This window comes from Lutra lutra, chromosome 10 (genome assembly GCF_902655055.1).
Source record: "Lutra lutra chromosome 10, mLutLut1.2, whole genome shotgun sequence".
Lineage (NCBI taxonomy): Eukaryota > Metazoa > Chordata > Mammalia > Carnivora > Mustelidae > Lutra > Lutra lutra.
Window position 1 is genome coordinate 16,090,722 of NC_062287.1, and position 17,255 is coordinate 16,107,976.

At 51.7% G+C, this 17,255-nt stretch overlaps 1 protein-coding gene across 3 annotated transcripts in view; it reads left to right on the forward strand.

Annotated features, from left to right (window-relative positions):
- Nucleotides 1-17,255, forward strand: part of POU2F3 (POU class 2 homeobox 3) — a 104,593-nt gene that overhangs the window by 28,664 nt on the left and 58,674 nt on the right. For all 3 annotated transcript variants that reach the window (XM_047692140.1, XM_047692137.1, XM_047692138.1), the window contains one exon: nt 5,488-5,556. In XM_047692140.1, coding sequence (XP_047548096.1) covers nt 5,488-5,556 — 69 coding nt within the window. The remainder of the gene's footprint in view (nt 1-5,487; nt 5,557-17,255) is intronic.

A 17,255-nucleotide genomic window follows, 5' to 3' on the forward strand; every position in this document is an offset into this window, starting at 1 on the left:
GCACCACATAACTTTTATTTAGGATCCTATTTTATTAGGATTTAGGGCTGTTGATGGGAATTTTGTACCTGGACTCCTTTCTGGAAGAGGAGGGAGGAAGAGTGAGGAGAGGCAGTTTTCCTGACCCACCACAAGGAACCAGAGCCATCTGGAGGCTTTGGCCCTTCCTGAGGCCCAGCAGTCCTGAAAACAGACAGCAGCAGGTGCATGGGGAGCCCCAGGGTCCCCAGTTCCCCAAACATGGTCCTGACAGGGCTGAATGACAGTCAGGCTCACAGAGAGATGTTGACTCTGCGTGGATCGCCAGGTGCCAGGACATGCCAGAAAGGGCCAAGGGAGGCCAAAGGAAGCATCCAACTGGGTGTCATCCAATATCTGAAGAAAGTCTATTTCCAAACCCTGTGGCACCAACATGGAGCTGGGCGTTCCTGGGGGCTGTTCCCCTGCTCTCCCCGCTTCACTTCCCATCAAGAAGGCCTAGGCCAGAGGGGGAGCAAGACCTCAGAAAGGTGGGCCCTTGGCAGGAAGTTCTTTAGGGACAAGATCAGAGACTTCCTAGGGGGTTTCCACCTCATTGTCTATGGGAGGCTCCCACTCTGGGGGAAGTGGGAGGAGGTGGGACAGCTGGGACCCAGCAGGGAAATGCCTAGGGGCTGAGAGGATCTGGCAGAGAGGAGAGCATCGAGAGGGCCAAGCCCCCCACACCCTGGCCTTGGAGGAAACTCCAGGCTGACACCTCCCTCACCGTCTCCTGGAGGCAGGGGCTATGAATGCAAAAGGGGAGATTGAGCTAAACCCAGGGGAGGGTTTCCGTCTACCTTGGGTGGGTTACCTGACTCACTTGTCTACAATCACTTGCTGCCCTTCCCCAGCCCACTTCTTTAGTCTGCCCGCACCACCCTGAGAGCCCTCTCTGTCTTGGCCCCTCAGTGGTGTCTGGTTCCCCTTTGGTGGCACCTCAGACGGATCTCTTGTCTTGGGACTTTCTGTGGATCTCTGACGGGGTCTCTATTTGAGGGCTTTCCTTGCTAGGTCTTCTCGGGCTTTTCGGTCTGAGGTCATCCTGTGGGGTCTTTCAGTGTGGCCCCTGCCATGGGGTCTATGAGGGAGGGTCCCTCTGTGGAGTGTCTCATTACAGGTTCCTCTCTGGAGAAACCTCAGTCCAGGACCCTCTTGGTAGAAATTTGGTCTCTTCTGAGTCTTATCTCCCCCTCCCTCCCCTCACACACAGTAATTTTGTGTCCTGCTGTTTCCTCACAAACAGTACTTTACCTGTGAATTTCCAGTCCTGGGCCCTTGGGGACTCCTCCTCCACTGATTTTACTGGAACAGTTTGGATGAGGGAAAGAGAGGGAGCAAGAGTACACAAAACAGGGCACAGGTTCTCACTGGGTCCCACACTCAGGTCCACGAGCTGCGTGTCACCCTAGTCGGCCCATCTTTCCACACAGATGACCTGGGTGCAAGCCGTGACTCAGGTCAGCCTGGGGTCTGAGCACTTTGTACTTTATAGAGCATTTCTCTCCAGGAGCATGAACACCTGAGCAGGCATGAGGTCACCAGACACGGGGGCACCCCAGCCAAGGTGTGGGGGGGCCTCCCTGCTCCCAGGTCAAAAACAGGCAGAGGGGTAGACAAGAGTCAGACAGACATCTGGGGAGAGAGAAAAGAGGAAAACAGAGGGAAACAGTGGGAATCTGGCCGGAGGGGAACACCTGGTTGGCCTCAGGGCATCTCTTTTTCTGTCTTTCTCCTCACTATGAACCGTTGCCTATCAAGGTTGGGATCAAGTCTCACAGACTAATACCAGTTACAGCTCGGGAATACCATTCAGGTTGGAAGGCCTCATTGTGAGAGGAAGTGGCTTCATCTTGAAGAAGTGACAGAAGTCTATTCCAGGAGACAGTTGGAGTCACGACTAGCTCAGAAGGAGGACTGGTGGGCCCCTTGGTTTCCTTCTGGTAGAAGTGCCCCCACTGGTGAGCCTGTGAGGAAGGGAGGGAGTCAGGAGGCAGCTCCAGTCCCTTCAGAGAGATGAAGATGGACAATAGGAGAGAGAAGGGTAGGCTCCCTGCCCCCCACCCCCGCCCCAGCATAGCGTTCAGTACAATGGGGACTCTCTGTCTGCAGCCTGGGGAAGCCTTGGACTTTGCTTCTTCAGCCTCACAAACGCATCCTGGTTCACGGATGTGTGAAGAGGGGCTGCTGTGGGTCAAGCCAAGGCACAGGGAGGGCAAGGCCAGCAGCCGGTGTCTTGCCCCAGCTTCAGAGTGTACTGGTGCGGGGGACGCAGGTGAGGGTCTGTGTCTGGAATCTGGAATCTTACGCAGAGCAGCTGAGCCTCCCCAGGGAAGGGAGTGATGGCAAGAAGCCTACTCAGTCGCCTGCCTGTCGAGATAAGAAGAGCTGAGAAGATGAGCCCCACCCCACACCTCCCTCATTCACCCCTGGCAAGTGCTGTCAGACAGGCAAAGGGCTATGGCGTCTCAGGGAGTTTCGGTGTTGACCCATTTTCAGGCTGAGACCCAAGAGTTCGTCCCACCCATCGGCCTCAGCCTCCTACCCACAAGAACTGGTTCTTAGTCTCTTAGCATCCTATGGGACTTAGGAAAAGCTTCTGTAGATCATCTCAGCCTGCCCCTCCATCCAGGCTCCAATCCCTGTCCAATCCCAAAGTGTCACCATGTCACTCCCATAATGGGTACATCAAAGGAGAAGATGTCCTGGCAGAGTATGGGCCTTTGCCTCCTTCAAAAGTCAATTTTAGACATGATTAGGAGTACCTTTAAAGCTAATTCAAAGGCTGAGTGAGAGATGGCTTTTGGCTATATTTAAAGGCGATGCAGGGAAAGGGTGTCAGAAGGGAGTCTGGGTTACAGGCACGAAATTGTGGTTTAGCTAAACAGTTACCCTTCTTAAATATCAGGAATTTGAAATAAGTTGATTTGAGAATCTGGTCATCATCCCAGCCTTACTGCCTCTTAAACCCATACAGTCCTCAGGAGCTCTTTCCCCGTGAAGTCAGAATTTGGAGAACGTCTATGGCTTCCCAGGTAAAAGACAAATATGGTAGTGCTGAGACAGAAAACCAAAGCTATTTCTTGCTCTGGGAGAAGGGGACTAACCCAGAAACCTATGTACCTCTTTAGTTCATTCTTCTATCGAGAGCTTACTTTGCACCAGGAACTGTGCTAGGCACTTTTCATTCAGTATTCTGTTTGCTCCTTAAAAGAACTCTGGGAAGTATCATTAGTCCCAATTTTTGTTTTTAATTTTTTTAAAGAATATTTCATTTATTTATTTGACAGAGAGAGAGCACAAGCAGGAGGAGCGGAAGCAGGCTCCCCGCTGAGCAGGGAGCCCCATGCAGGGCTCCATCCTAGGACTCTGGGAGCATGACAAGCACTGAAGGCAGACGCTTAACTGACTGAGTCACCCAGGTGCTCTTCATTATTCCCAATTTTTAGATGAGAAAACTGAGGTTCCTATACGTGGCCAGGGTCCCCTACTAGTTAGCCATAGCGCTGGGATTAAATCCAGGTCTGTGGGCCACCAGAACCAATGCTCTGAGGCCACTCTAGGCGCTACTGAGGCCGGTTTAGAAAACTGAGGGGCCCGTCTCTGCCTTTTTCCCCAGTGCCGTTGAAGAATCCCTATGGGGGAAGCGTGCGCTGAGCAGATCTGTGTTAGGCTGTGCCCAGCTCCAGGGCTCCTACGAAGCAAAGCCCATTTCTCTATGGGAGCAGAAGGTGAGCAGCAGCTGAAGCCCTTTGCGACTGTGTCCAGGGGACCCACACTAGTTCTGCATATTCACGTATGACTGTCTCTCTAGAAAGTCTCAAACTACAGCAGGAAGAGCTTAGGCTAGGCTCAAGAAATGCCTTCCTAAATGTAGTACAGTGGGACAGGCCCTGCGGTACTGTGGCAAGGTCCCCCCTAGAAGTCTGACTGCATAGGACACGGAGCTCCAGGAATTTTCCTGGGAGTCCTCCCTTGGTGGGTCTCAAAAATATTCCTCAGATCACAGTGGTTCCCATGGCTGCTTACTCCATCCTGTTTCTGGAGTGTTCTAAGAGCTGGAGAGCCCCTGAGCCTCGGTCTCTGTCTTGCTTGGCATGGCAGTCACCCCTCCCACACCGCAGTCACTACACCCCCAGGGGCCATAATTTAAATCTCTGCCAGAGCCACACACATCATGCCCGGGGGTGGGGTGGGGGGGCAGTTCTCCCTGCTTTTCCCGCTTTTCCCCCGGTGGAGGTCCACGCTTTCCCTCATCCTGATCATCTCCAGACCTCGGGCGTCCAGACTGCCAACTGCCTGATTACCTGATGCAAATTAAGACTGCATGCTCAACTGGGATTGGCTGGGGAGCCGGGGATGCAAATTGCCTCACCAAGACTTTATCTGGTTTGAAAGAGTTAAAGTGCTACCCCCGAGAAGAGGGTGAGGGTGGGGGTGGGGGTGGGGGTGGGGGTGGGGGTGGGGTGGGGGTGGGGGGGGTCAACACGATTTGAATAAAATATTCTTCTGTCTTTAACGGCTTCAGTATTTGGGTGGTTTAATAAGGAGAGGAGCTGAGGGAGGGAGTTAGTTCAAAGTTGCCTCTTTGCTTCTCTCTGCTGATCCCGGAGGAGACTTAGGGCCTCTTAGGTGGTGGCAGCTGTCTGTTATGGGTAAATGTTTAATTTATTGAAATGAAGCAGGGCAGCGAAGCTGGACCAGCAGCACTAGGGGGCTGAGATCAGGCGTGGTGTAGGTATTCTGTCTCTGCGGGGCACTGACCCACCCACCATCCCTTTCTCCCTGAGCACACTGAAGGAGTAGGAAAGAAGGTAAGGATCCCCAAAGGAGAAGGATCTCCGGAGGGCCACACAGGAGCTAGGATTTGATCCCCAGACAGTGGGCTCACCGCTGAGAACCAGACAGAGAGCAGGGGGCAGGAATTGGGCAAGAAAGGTGAGAAGGGCAAGCCTGGGCTCAAGGGTGCTCTTACCTCCCAGGGTAGAGTTATTATGGGGAGGGGGAGTAGGGGAAGGGAGACAGATATTTCTTATGCTACTTTTAAAAAAACAAAATAAATCCCCCAAGTCCCAAAGGCAATGAGGATTCAAAATGGGAAGCGGTTCCCACCCGCTCCCCACCCCGCCACCCCCACCTCTCCGTACCCCTCCCCTTGTTAAATTTTTACTAACTGAGCCTGGTGATTGAAGGAAGTGACAATGAATGATGCAAAAGGTGAGAGATCCCACAGTAGCAGCAGAGAAGGGGGAAAGAAAGACCAGGGAAAGGAGGCGCGCCTGGGAGGAGGGGATTCGTGCCCTGAGCTTATGAATATTCTAATGGTTGTATGTTCGGGAGTCAGGAATTTGAAAGTCTGATGGTTGTTGTAATTACACATTCATCTTTGCTGTTTAGTTAAAGCCACATATGTCATAGCAAGAAAAATTGTGACCTGTTATTAAAATCAGTTTGTGTTTTCCCCTGCAGATATCAAGATGAGTGGGGATGTAGCAGACTCCACGGATGCTCGCAGTGCCCTAGGCCAGGTGGAGACAGGTAAGGGTCTTCTCTCCTGGGGAATGAAGCCAGCAAGCACGGGTGGGAGCAAGTTGTTGCAAATTGTCATGGAACAATGCGGTATCTTTTCTTGCTCCATCTTTCAGCCAGTCAGACCCCAAAGCTGGGTCTCCGGCAATGAAGGAACTCCCGTAGAGACATAGGATGTGACCCTGAAGTCTTCGAACAGTAGATAGTGGTCTAAAGGGGGCCTAAAGCTCCGGAACTAGGCTAGGAAAGGGCCAGATCCTAAAAAGCAAAATGGAATCAGGAAAGTTAGGGAGGAGATCAACTTCTTGATGCTCCTTTCCAACACCTGTGGAAGCAGCAGGCTGTGGTCCTAGCCGCTCTGACTGAGAGAAAGCACTGTGTGTCTTCTGTAGATGGGGACTGAGGCCTTTTAACCCCAGATTTCTCAACAGGCCCTCAAGGAACTAGCCCAAGAGGCCTGTGCACAAGCTTTCCTCTTCCAAATTACATGCATGTGGGTGGTAAAGAGACCCAGAAAGAAAGGCTCGGAGCCTGGAAGAGGACTTTGCTTTGTGAAGAGGAGAATGAAGGCAGGAAAGAATTGAGAAGAAAGTTTCCTAGCTCTCTGCTTTTAACTCCACAGTCCAAGCTTTGCTTTGAAAGCTCCATATAATTAAAAAGAACTTAAAGAAACATGAGCATAAATTGTAACACCACCAAATAACTTTAATAGCCTTCCAACAAGACCTCAATTAGTCTTTCATCTGGATCATTAGAGACATAGAAATTAGAAGTGGAAGAGAATCAATGTCCCCCAGAGCTAAACTCTTTTCCCAAGTCTTCAGGTGCAGTCTAATCCCATTCTTGAAGCTTGGGTCAGGGGTAAGATAATTGGGGGTCCTGGGGAGGGCATCTGCAGGATACACTTACCATAAACTTTTCTGCTCCCCAATTTAATATTAAAACAATCCTATTGCACAGGTAGCAATACACGTGAGAGCTGTAGGTTCTACGTCTTTCTCTGTGAGTAGCGATAGCTGGGCTGGGAGAGTGTGGGCCGGTTGCGCTCATTTTTCAATTGAGTTAATTGCTGAGTATGTTATACTGAGGGTCTGTGGAGGGGGATACTTGTTCTCGCCAATGGAGAACAGAATTTCCTCCAGCCTGGAGAACTGGAGCAAGGCTTTAAAATCAGTTTCAGGTGGGGTTGCCTGGGTGGCTCAGTCGGTGAGGCACCCAATCCCGGATCTCGGCTCAGGTAATGGTCTCAGGGTCGTGGGATCCAGCCCTGCCTGGGGTTCTGTGCTCAGCATGGAGTCTGCTTGGGATTCTCTCTCTCTCTCTGTTCATTCGCTCTCTGTCTCTCCATCTCTAAATAAAATCGTTAAAAAAAAAAAAAAAACATAAAATCAGTACAGCTGGAGAGTGATAGGCAGTCATGGCTCTGACACTCTGCCCTGGAGAGGAATCAGACTCCAGAATCAGCTTTGCAGGAGACCCTGGGCTGCCCTCTCCTGGTAACAGGCTGTTGGAAGCATCAAGAGTTCTGTTCAGGGGCGCCTGGGTGGCTCAGTGGGTTAAAGCCTCTGCCTTCGGCTCGGGTCATGATCCCAGGGTCCTGGGATCGAGCCCCGCATTGGGCTCTCTGCTCCGTGGAGGGTCTGCTTCCTCCTCTCTCTCTGCCTGCCTCCCTGCCTACTCGTGATCTCTCTCTCTGTCAAATGAATAAATAAAATCTTAAAAAAAAAAAGAGTTCTATTCACCTGGGCCAGGCATACTACCCCAGGTGTGTGTGGACAGAGCTAAGAGAGTGGCCATGTGGCAACAAGACCACACTGGTATTCTGTGACTAGTTAAGCGGTCAAGTCAGGGTAACCGTGTTGGGAGTGGGAAGGAGCTACATGAAACCCTAAAAGGTGAGCCAGGAGAGAAAGGGAGTTCAGGTCCTAGGTGGGGGTTTGGAAGATGAAGCTGTTAGAGATGATTCGCCCAGGTTCTGGCCTCTTCTCTGGAACTCTGAGAGCTGTGCATAGACTAAGTCAAAGGAAAAAGAATCCGGACATAAGTTAGCACTTTGGGAATCTGATTGCCATCCCAGTTACTCCCAGTTCCGTACGTGACCTTATCCCAGCCACTTTGCCTCCTTAGGAGGCAAGAACAGATGATCTTTGAAGGGTATGGATTTAAAATCACAGCTTAGGGCGCCTGGGTGGCTCAGTGGGTTAAAGCCTCTGCCTTCGGCTCAGGTCATGATCCCAGGGTCCTGGGATCAAGCCCTGCATTGGGCTCTCTGCTCAGCAGAGCCCCTCTGCCTGCTGCTCTGCCTACTTGTGATCTCTGTCTGTCAAATAAATAAATAAAATCTTAAAATAAAATAAAATCACAGCTTAGCTGCTCCCCAGCTGTATGATCTGCTAAGTTAGCTTAACCTCATCTCTTCTGTAGAGAGGGGCAATTAATGTCGCTGAGATGATGTTTAGAGCCCTTAGCACAGCGCTTGACACATGGCAGCTCTGATCATCATCACATCCAATGGCATCGTCGAGGACCTGTGATTCTGTAGTTTGCAGAAGGAGCAGCGCAGCTGAGCACTTTGTGACCCCAGGTAGCTGCGATGCCCTTCTCCCGTTGGGTCAGGCCAAGTGGGTCAGCCTGGGAGGCTGGTTTTTCTCATTTCCCATTCAAAAAGGGATTCTGTGTGGGTCTTCCTCAACTCCAAGACCAAGAAGTCCATGCTCTGCGCTGTCTGGAGACTTCTCCACCCCTAGAGTCTTCCCTTCTAGGGACTCAGCGCCGTGGCCGGCTAACATCCATACTTAGGTGATCAGCAAATTACTGTATGTTTTTAAGGGCAAGAAAAAAGAGGTAGCTAATTAAAGTAACCAAACTTCCTGGAAAGTCATTCTGACTCATTTTTTTTTTTTACAGAGAAAAGCTTATTATGAGTCACAATGGTTACCAACTTGGTTAAATGGCTTCCTTTGGATTTTTAAAAGGCAGATTCCCCTTCCCAGCAGTGCGTGAATTAGGGGGTGGTTTGTCTCTGAGTTTTAAAGGAACTACAAACAAAAGGTGACCTAGAAACCCCCAGCTCTCTGAGAGCACCTTCTGTGTTGTGTGAAATCCCCAAGGGGCACAAGGGTTGGGAGCTGGGAAAGGGAAGTCATTTCCCCATCTGCACAGGCTAGGACTGCGAAGAAGAGCCTCCTCAGGTCCAGACACAGACCTCCTGGCTGGCAGACACCTGGCAGGCATCTCCCTCATTCTTCCCTTTCCTCCTGCTTATAAGGAGCTGAGGCACGGAGGACCGAGGACAGACTGAGTGCTCAAGGTCTCTGAGTGTCTTTGCGGCAGCACGAGTCCCCAGAAGAGTTCCCAATCCCCTGTTCAGTCCTTCTCCCCCACCCTTGCCCCCCACCCCCAGAGGACTGGAGCCAAGTGTTTAGATTTCCAAATCATCAGCTTTTCTATCCTTTCTTTTAGTTCCCTTACTGTTATTTTCCCTTCATCCTTGAAGCTGACAGCATTTTTTTTTCCTGTTCTCAACTGAGCGGTTGATAAGAAAATGCAGGCTTACCCACACTTTGAAAGCCCCCGGGTCTGTGACTGACAAACCCCAAGTGCCCATACAGCTAACCCTGTGACTTTTGACCACACAGGTCACAGAGTGGCCTCAAACGGACAGATACGCTGGGCTTGGGAAGAAGGAGAGAAACTCCAGCCACATTCACGTAGCCTCTTCCCCATACCTGAGGATAAGGACGTGGGCCTCAGATTTCACAGGCATCATCGCATTTCATTCTTACAATCCCCGTTTTTAGCAAGGAGGAAACTGTGGCTGAAGAATGAGAAACTGTCTCGCCCAGGATTGTACAGCTTCTAACCAGGAATCAAACTGGGGCCTATCTGACTCCTAATGAGATTCTTTTTTTTTTTTTTTTTAAGATTTTATTTATTTATTTATTTATTTGACAGACAGAGATCACAAGTAGGCAGAGCAGCAGGCAGAGGGGCCCTGCTGAGCAGAGAGCCCAATGCGGGGGTCAATCCCAGGACCCTGGGATCATGACCTGAACCGAAGGCAGAGGCTTTAACCTACTGAGCCACCCAGGCGCCCCTCCTAATGAGACTCTTGGCTCTGCCTTTTGCTCCTTGCAGATTATTGGGCAAAAGCTTCCCCACCAGGACCTTTCTTTCCCTCCCATAAAGGAAGGATTTGGGCTGGGTAATCTCTAGGAGCTGAATCTTGAAAACAGTGCACATGTTCCGCTTTTCCAAATTCCCTGCTATTGTGTCCCATGCCCTGCGTTTTTGGAAAGGCTTCCTCAGAGCTGAGCCCTCCCTCTCTGGTACATCACCCTCAGCTTCTCCCTGGTCCCTTCTTCCCAGTTGCCTTCTTCATGTCCCCTTGGACACCACCAGCCTCCTTGTTCTGTTTTCCTCTGAGCCCTCTCTCCGACCTGGCTGGTTGTCTCATAACCAACAGCCAAGGAGTACGCTAGTGTAGACCCAGGGCTCAGAAAGATGAAGAAACCATCCATGTCCTCAAGGGGCTTTCCTTCTATCACAGGAAATCATTGTGGAAGGGATGAAGGTGATAATTGTGTCTAAAAGACCACATTCAAACACCTAATGCGTTCGGCCTTTGTGACAATTCTGTATGGGTAGGTGTCATCATCCCACTTTGAAGCTGAGGGATTTGAGGCTGATTTTCCCAAGATCCCATACCTAGCAAATGATACAGTTAAATCCGGGTCTTTCTAGTGACTTTCTACCCAAAGATGGTGGTGGGAGACTGGGGACCAACACAGGAGCCAGTGACAGAGGACACAAGAGACTGGTAGCATCAGGACAGGTGCCAAGATGATGGAGGGGGGCACCAGCCAAAGGGGCTGGCGGGAAGCCAAACCCCTGAAAGGTGGATTGGTATAGTCCAAGAGCCAGAAGCCTGGTCTGGGGCCAAAACATCCTTGCTGGGGGAGAGCAGGGACTCCGGTGAACTGGGGAGGGTGAGAATCTGGCCTCAGAGAGAATTTTCTCCTTCCCTTCTCTCATCCTGAGCCAGCCTCACTAATGCACCCATCACCACCCCACTAACTCTTTGATGGGACCCTGGGGTGGAGTTGGCAAACCCAGATGATAGTGGGGCAAATTCCTTGGCACCCTTGTCCTGCTCGGAGATAAGGGAAGGAAGAATTCTGTGAGGGGACCGAGGGGAGGACAGGGACCTAGAGATGGGGGGTGGGGGGGAGACTGAGCTTTGTCTGTGGTCCTTTCCGGTCACTCGTTGTCCTGTTGGTGAGGCAGAATGGCTAACACTTGCCCCACCTCCAGAAGGACCTCCAAGTCATCTTAGCTCTTTGGGAAGCCTTTTGCCCTTCACCCTGTGAACTTCCAACATGGCTTTAGGAAGGAATGGTCATGACCATGAAGGGGAGTACAGATAGGCTAGTGCCTCTCATAAGGAAGAATGAGTAACTGACCCAAGACTAGAAAGTCCTTCTCAACCAACTCATTCCTCACCATCTCCACCCTACTGAGTCCTCAGTAGCCAAGGGTAAAGAAACTGTGCTCATCACAACCAAGAAGTGAGGTTCTAGTCAGCAACAGGCAGAAGCCTTTTAGAGAGGCGTATGGCTTTCAGTCCGAATATTTATAGAATAAAACGATTCTTTCCATGACAGAGAGGACAGCAGAAATCTAGGAGGTACTTGGGGGGCGGTGGGTAGTGAGGAAGAGTCTCCCACTGACAGCCCTTTCTAAATGAGGTGCTCGTGCACATACACCCGCCCCTTTCCTGATTAAATGACCGAGTGGGTATGAGTGTGCTCCGCAGAGCGTACACCCTGTACAAAGACAATCCATCATTAGGTTGATAATTATCAGAAACATTCAGGAGACAAGACAACGCTCTGTCACTGAGTGATGTGGGCCACGTCTACTTGTGCCCTAGACTTGAGTTTCCTCATGGTAATAGGGGGAGGACGGTGCTGGAATAGTAAAAGAAAGGGGATGAACTAGTGCTCTCTAGGATTCGCACCTGCTGGCACTGGTCCTGCCCCTCCCCGTGTACCTGCTTGGTCCCTCACCTCTCTTGAAGAGGAAAGTGAAGCCACAGCCCTTCCAAATGTCCAGGGGGGGACTGAGATGAATTTTTTTTTAAGATTTTATTTATTTATTTGACAGACAGAGATCACAAGTAGGCAGAGCGAGAGAGGGGGTGGGGAAGCCGGCTCCCTGCTGAGCAGAGAGCCCCATGTGGGGCTCGATCCCAGGACCCTGAGATCATGACCTGAGCCGAAGACAGAGGCTTAACCCACTGAACTACCCAGGCGCCCCCTGAGATGAATTTTTGAGGTTGTAAGGATTCTGTGGTTGGAGGGATTCTTGGCCATGCCTCTCTCTTCCTTTGGTGACATTTCAAAACCATCCCTGGAAAACAAAGGAATCTCCCGGTGTTAAGAGGTATTTTCTTTAAGAAGAGCTAACCCCACAATTTCTCCTGGCCCCCTATTCTTGTAGGATATATTCCTTAGTGCCTTGAAGTCCATTCTCATCTCTTGCCTGAGACCCCCACACTGCAGCATAAGCCTGTTGCCTCTTGTGATAGTCCTCTAAACCAGAACGCTTCCAGTTTCTGTGAGAGGGAGATTCGAGGGAACGAACTCACCACCCAGCCTTCAGACCATGGCTCCGTGTGCCGGAAATCCCGGGAGAGCAGCTTGTGGTGTGAGGACTTGCCTGTCTGCCCCTAGCAATCTGAGAACCCTCCCAAACAAAACAACCACAGCAAACTTCTCTCACCTATACCAGCCTTATCACTCACAGACTCTTACTCATTCGTGATTCCCAAACCCAAGTCCCCAGGGCAAACAAGGCAGGATCCTGCTGCCCAGATGAGCCATGGTTGGCCGGGTCAGTCCTGCCTGGCACTGTCTGTTCTAACTTTTGGAGGTCTCTTGAAGGAAGTGGCTCCCACCACCCTTGCCTCCCATCTTTGCAGCCCCCAGAAGTATGTGGACAAAGAGAACAGGCCCAGTTGGGGGTCATCCCCGTGCTATTTGTCACCATCCACATGGTTTCATCGGTGGGCATTCCTTAGGGGGCATTGCCTCTCCAACAATCTGGGGTACAGGACCTGTTCCACTTCTGGTCTATCACAGACCGGCAAGCAGTCCTATTGCGCAGGACAGCAGGTCTACCCACCACACACATTCAAGCCAGTCTATACCTGCCGTCCACAGGAAAAGCCCAGTCATCACACACTTGGGGCTCTATTAACATTTCTAAGTTCACTCTCTGTGTTTGTATTATCTGGTCTCAGACTTTTGCACACAGTTTGCAGAGCAGCTCTGGCTGTTGGAGCACACCTCAAGGGTCCCCATCTTAGAGGGGTTGGCATCGTGTGTCAGAATGTCCCTGTCCTTTGGCATGCCTTGAGCCACGGATGCATCCAACCTTCGGTATATATATATATATATATTTTTTTTAAGATTTATTTATTTGACACAGAGAGAGCACAAGTAGGCAGAGAGGCAGGCAGAGAGAGACACGGAAGCAGGCTCCCTGCTGAGCAGAGAGCTGATGCGGGGCTCGATCCCAGGACCCTGAGATCATGACCCGAGCTGAAAGCAGAGACTTAATGCACTGAGCCAACCAGGCCTTCTGTATATCTTATGATCTTCTTCCCATGCCTCCCCTCCCACTGTGGGTATCGTGGGTGTGATGCCAGAGAGATCCAGCAGGAGAGGTGGGTCCCAGGCTGTCCTCTGTGGGCAGGGGATGCATGACACCCCCCCACCAACACACACACAGTGGGAGACTCAGACCACTGCCACTTGCTGGGCCTCAGTCCTTCAGTAAGGCACCCCACATCTATAGCCCACCCCCGCCCTCCCAGGTGTGAGTAAATGCGTTTGGTCTCTTGGGTCCACCCTCTTCCTCCAGAAACAATTAGGGCAAAGAACACCTGGTGTGGAAAAGTGCTGACCAAGTGGAAAAAGAATTTAAAGAGAAAGGAGTTACTGAAGTAGGCTGCGCTTCAGGGGCTCGAAGGCAGCCCAAGTCTGGGCAACTGAAATGCAGTCCTACCGTGCCCCTCCACAGACCCGCTCACGTACTCGCACTCACAAAATCTCCACCTCCGAGCCCTCCGGCCCACGGGGGTGCTCCCACTGGCAGTCTTCCCTCCTGGCAGAGGCTGCTCTTTCAAAGGAAGCCTGGAGATCCTGGGGTGGGGTGGTTGTGAACTCTGCTGGAGGGGCCGGCATTTGCTAGTGGGTCCTCGTATTGAAATCGCCTCCTCTAGGAAGGGTTTTGCCTGGAATCACCCATCCATAGGAAGAGTTACTGAAAGGGAGAAGCAGCTTTGGGAGGAGAGGGTGGGGATCAGACCTGAGTGTCCTTAAAAGGGAAGCTGCGGGAGGTCACTCCAGCTAGGGCTGGTTCCCCCCCCCACCCACCCACCCCGTCCTGGAGCCCAGGTGTCCAGCTGGGCAGGGCAAGTTTAGAGAATGAGCAGAATCCTCATGGGTGGTAAATTTAATTTCCAGGGACTTCAGCCACTGACATTTCTGTCCCTTTCTGCCTCCTCTGGGGGTTGGTGCTCCCTGGAGGGGGAATGGTGCACTTCTGGGGTAACAAGAGGGCCCTGGGAGACTCAGGGAGGGCAGGCTTTTGTGCCAACCCAGGAGCATGGGAAACTGAGCTACAAGCATCTCCCAAAAAGCACCAGTGCTGTTGACTCAAAAAAATAATAGGTGTTAATTTGCATGGCATTTTACATACAGGTTCCGTGCTGGGCTTTTCATCTCCCACCATGGTTCCATGGAAGCCCCCCTAGATCTCCCCTCTCCCGCCACCTCCTTTGGGGGACCTTTCTGTGTCCTCCAGACTCCAGAACATCCCCCGCCCCCCAACACCTGGCCTATCCTTGGATTAGCCCAGGCCAGGAAAAAACTCAGCTGGTCTCACTTGGGTCGACTTGGTCCATATTTGCACCGGGAAAGCAGGCAGGTGGGCTGGCAGGTCTGGGCCCCGCTGGCCACCTTCATTAGTGGTGCCCTACCTGCCTGCTATGGGCCTCAGTGAAGCCCCTGGCAGGGGGCTTGCCTACCCCCTTCCCGCACCTGCTCAGACTGGGAAGAGGAACAAAAAATCTAAGCCAGAGAGCCCAGAGAGGTGCCTAAAGGAGAGGAAACCCAGTGGTTGCTATGACGATGGGGTCTTGGTGCCCAATTTGCATAGGGCGATGATTTCCATACTGCAGGGTTAATTTCCATATCCCTGCCTCAAAGCCTGTTGGGGCGGGGAGGGGGAGAGAGGAGAGGTCATTTGAAATTCAAATGAGGATGATTAAGGTTTTCTTGAGGAGAGAAGCTCGGACAAAGGGGGTGAAGCCAGCTGGCACATGTCTGCCCCAGGCTCAAAGTTATCAAAGGGAGGCGGCACCGGGGCTGACTCCCTCCCACCCCGCCTCCACAGGCGGCGAAAGAGCTGACCGAGGTCAGGCTGGGCTGGGTGCTACTGGCCTTTGCCTCCTGGGAGAACCTGGTAGGTCCCCCTCCTGCCCCTGGGCTCAGTTTACCCCTCCATGTCCTGAGGACGCTTGAGCTCAGAGCAAGAACACACCATTGAGCATGATCTACTTCGGGACTCCAGCCTCCCTCCCTCTGGTGACTACAGACTGGTCATCTCAGTTTTTCCACCCATGAGATCAGAGAAACAATCTGTACTTTCCTGTTTGGCTGCGGAGACTTGAGGACAGACGGATTCTAGCCTCTTCCGTCCACCTGTGCTCTTAGACAATCACTTCCCATTCTTTGGCCTGAGTGTGCACTGGATGACAGGTGTGACCTGGAGGGTCTCTGCAACCACTTCTGGCTCTGAGATTCGATGGTGTGAGAGCACTTGGATCCTCCGCACACACCAGTTACTATTGGAATGGTGCGAATTGCTGCGCCTCTGTCCGCAGCTCGCCAAGGCACAGTCATGGGGGAGTATAGACTTTGGAATCAGAGTCTGTGTGCGAATCCCAGCTTCTCTGCTTACTAGTTTCATGACCTTGGGCTAGTTACTTAATGGTTCCCTGCCCAGTTCCTTAGTCTGTAAAATGGGGGTAATAATTGTACCTATCTCATGACGTTGCTGTAAGGATCGAACGGATCAATATTTAACTCCAACACACTTACCTCCGTGCCCGCCGTAGAGTAATACTGTTTGCTAGTATTAGTATCAGAGGCATCAGGTGGACACACAGTGGGGCAGGAACTCAGCAGCCGATCCAGGGAACCTGTCTGCAGAGTAGACCTGCCTATGAATTCATTTACTTTGGTCAACACGCTGTTGTAGCCACTTGTATTTTGGAGTGGGAAGCCTGCATCAGGGTAGGGTCCCAGGAGCAGCCCTCAAAGCTACGTGGTCACCCCACTGGGCACCTGCCCAGCTAGAGGGCTGGAGGGGTCAGTGACCTCTACCCCTGGGGGTTTCTTCTATGGCTCCTGACTCAAGCTCGTCTTTACTTCTCAGAAAAGAGAGAAATGACAGGAGGCAGGGGAGGAGCAGGTAGAGAGACCCTCTCCTCCAGGACTAGTGCTAAGGCACAGGCCAGGTGTCATGAGATTAGGTGACATTGCTAGTTCTGGAAAATCTAAAGGCCCTTCCTTCAAGTTTCTACAGCAACCTCATATGAGGCTTCATCTGGAGATAGTGCGATGTAGTACAGACAGCCTTGCCCGGTGGACAGACGTGGGCTTGAGTTTCTGCCCAGTGATTTGCTAATCAGGGATCTTGGGCAGGCCAATGAACTCCTCTGAGCCTCCTTTCCTCATCTGTGAAATGGGGATAATGAGAGCACCTACTCATAGGGTGCTTGTAAGGGTTAAATGCTGCATGTGTATAAAATGTTTACTACAGAGCTTGGTGCGTAGTAAATGCTCAATAAATGTCAGCTACTAATTATTCCTTATTATTTGAAAACAGTGTTCTGCTGCCAAAATGTTTGAAAATGCTCTGATCTAGTCCTATTCTCCTGTTTTATGGGGGGAGAGCCTGGGGTCAGAGAAGGGGAATGACTTTCCCAAGGTCATAGTGGGGATGTGAGAGGGAGGTTTCTTTAGGAACACTTTCCCCCCACCCCAGAGGCAGTATTCTCTGTCCTTTGTTTTTGTTTTGTCCTTTCTTTGCATTAAGCCTCTCCCCTCTCTCTCCTCACCACCCTTCCCTCGGAGGTGGCCCCTCCAGCCGCAGAGGGGAGGAAGACCTTACTCTACTGGAGGGAAAGCAGAGAGAAAGCTGGTGGGCTCTGGGCTCTGCAGGGGGCTGTGTGACCTCTAACAAGCCCCACCCTCTCTGAGTCTCTAGTCACTGGTGGAACCAGAGTGCTGTCACTCCAGCCCTGTAGACCTCACAGGCCGGTGGCATGGGGATCTAATACGACCTGGAGGGGGAAAGGCACAGCACAGCAGAGGAGCAAACCCCGTGCATGTCACCGTGATCAGTGTGTGTTGGCAAGGACACTGGCCCTGGGGCCAGAGCTTTGAGGTCCAAGTTTCTTCCCCTCACCACCCCCCACCCTAAGTTCTGGCGCTGGGACCCAGCCTCGGTTTCCTTGTCTGTAGAAAAAGCTGTGAGGAAGGAATGAAATGAGAGTCTCCTGGTGGCAGCTTTTGGACCTGTAAGTTGTTCCACAAGTGTGAGATAGAATCTCTTGTCCGAGCTTTCCTCCTACG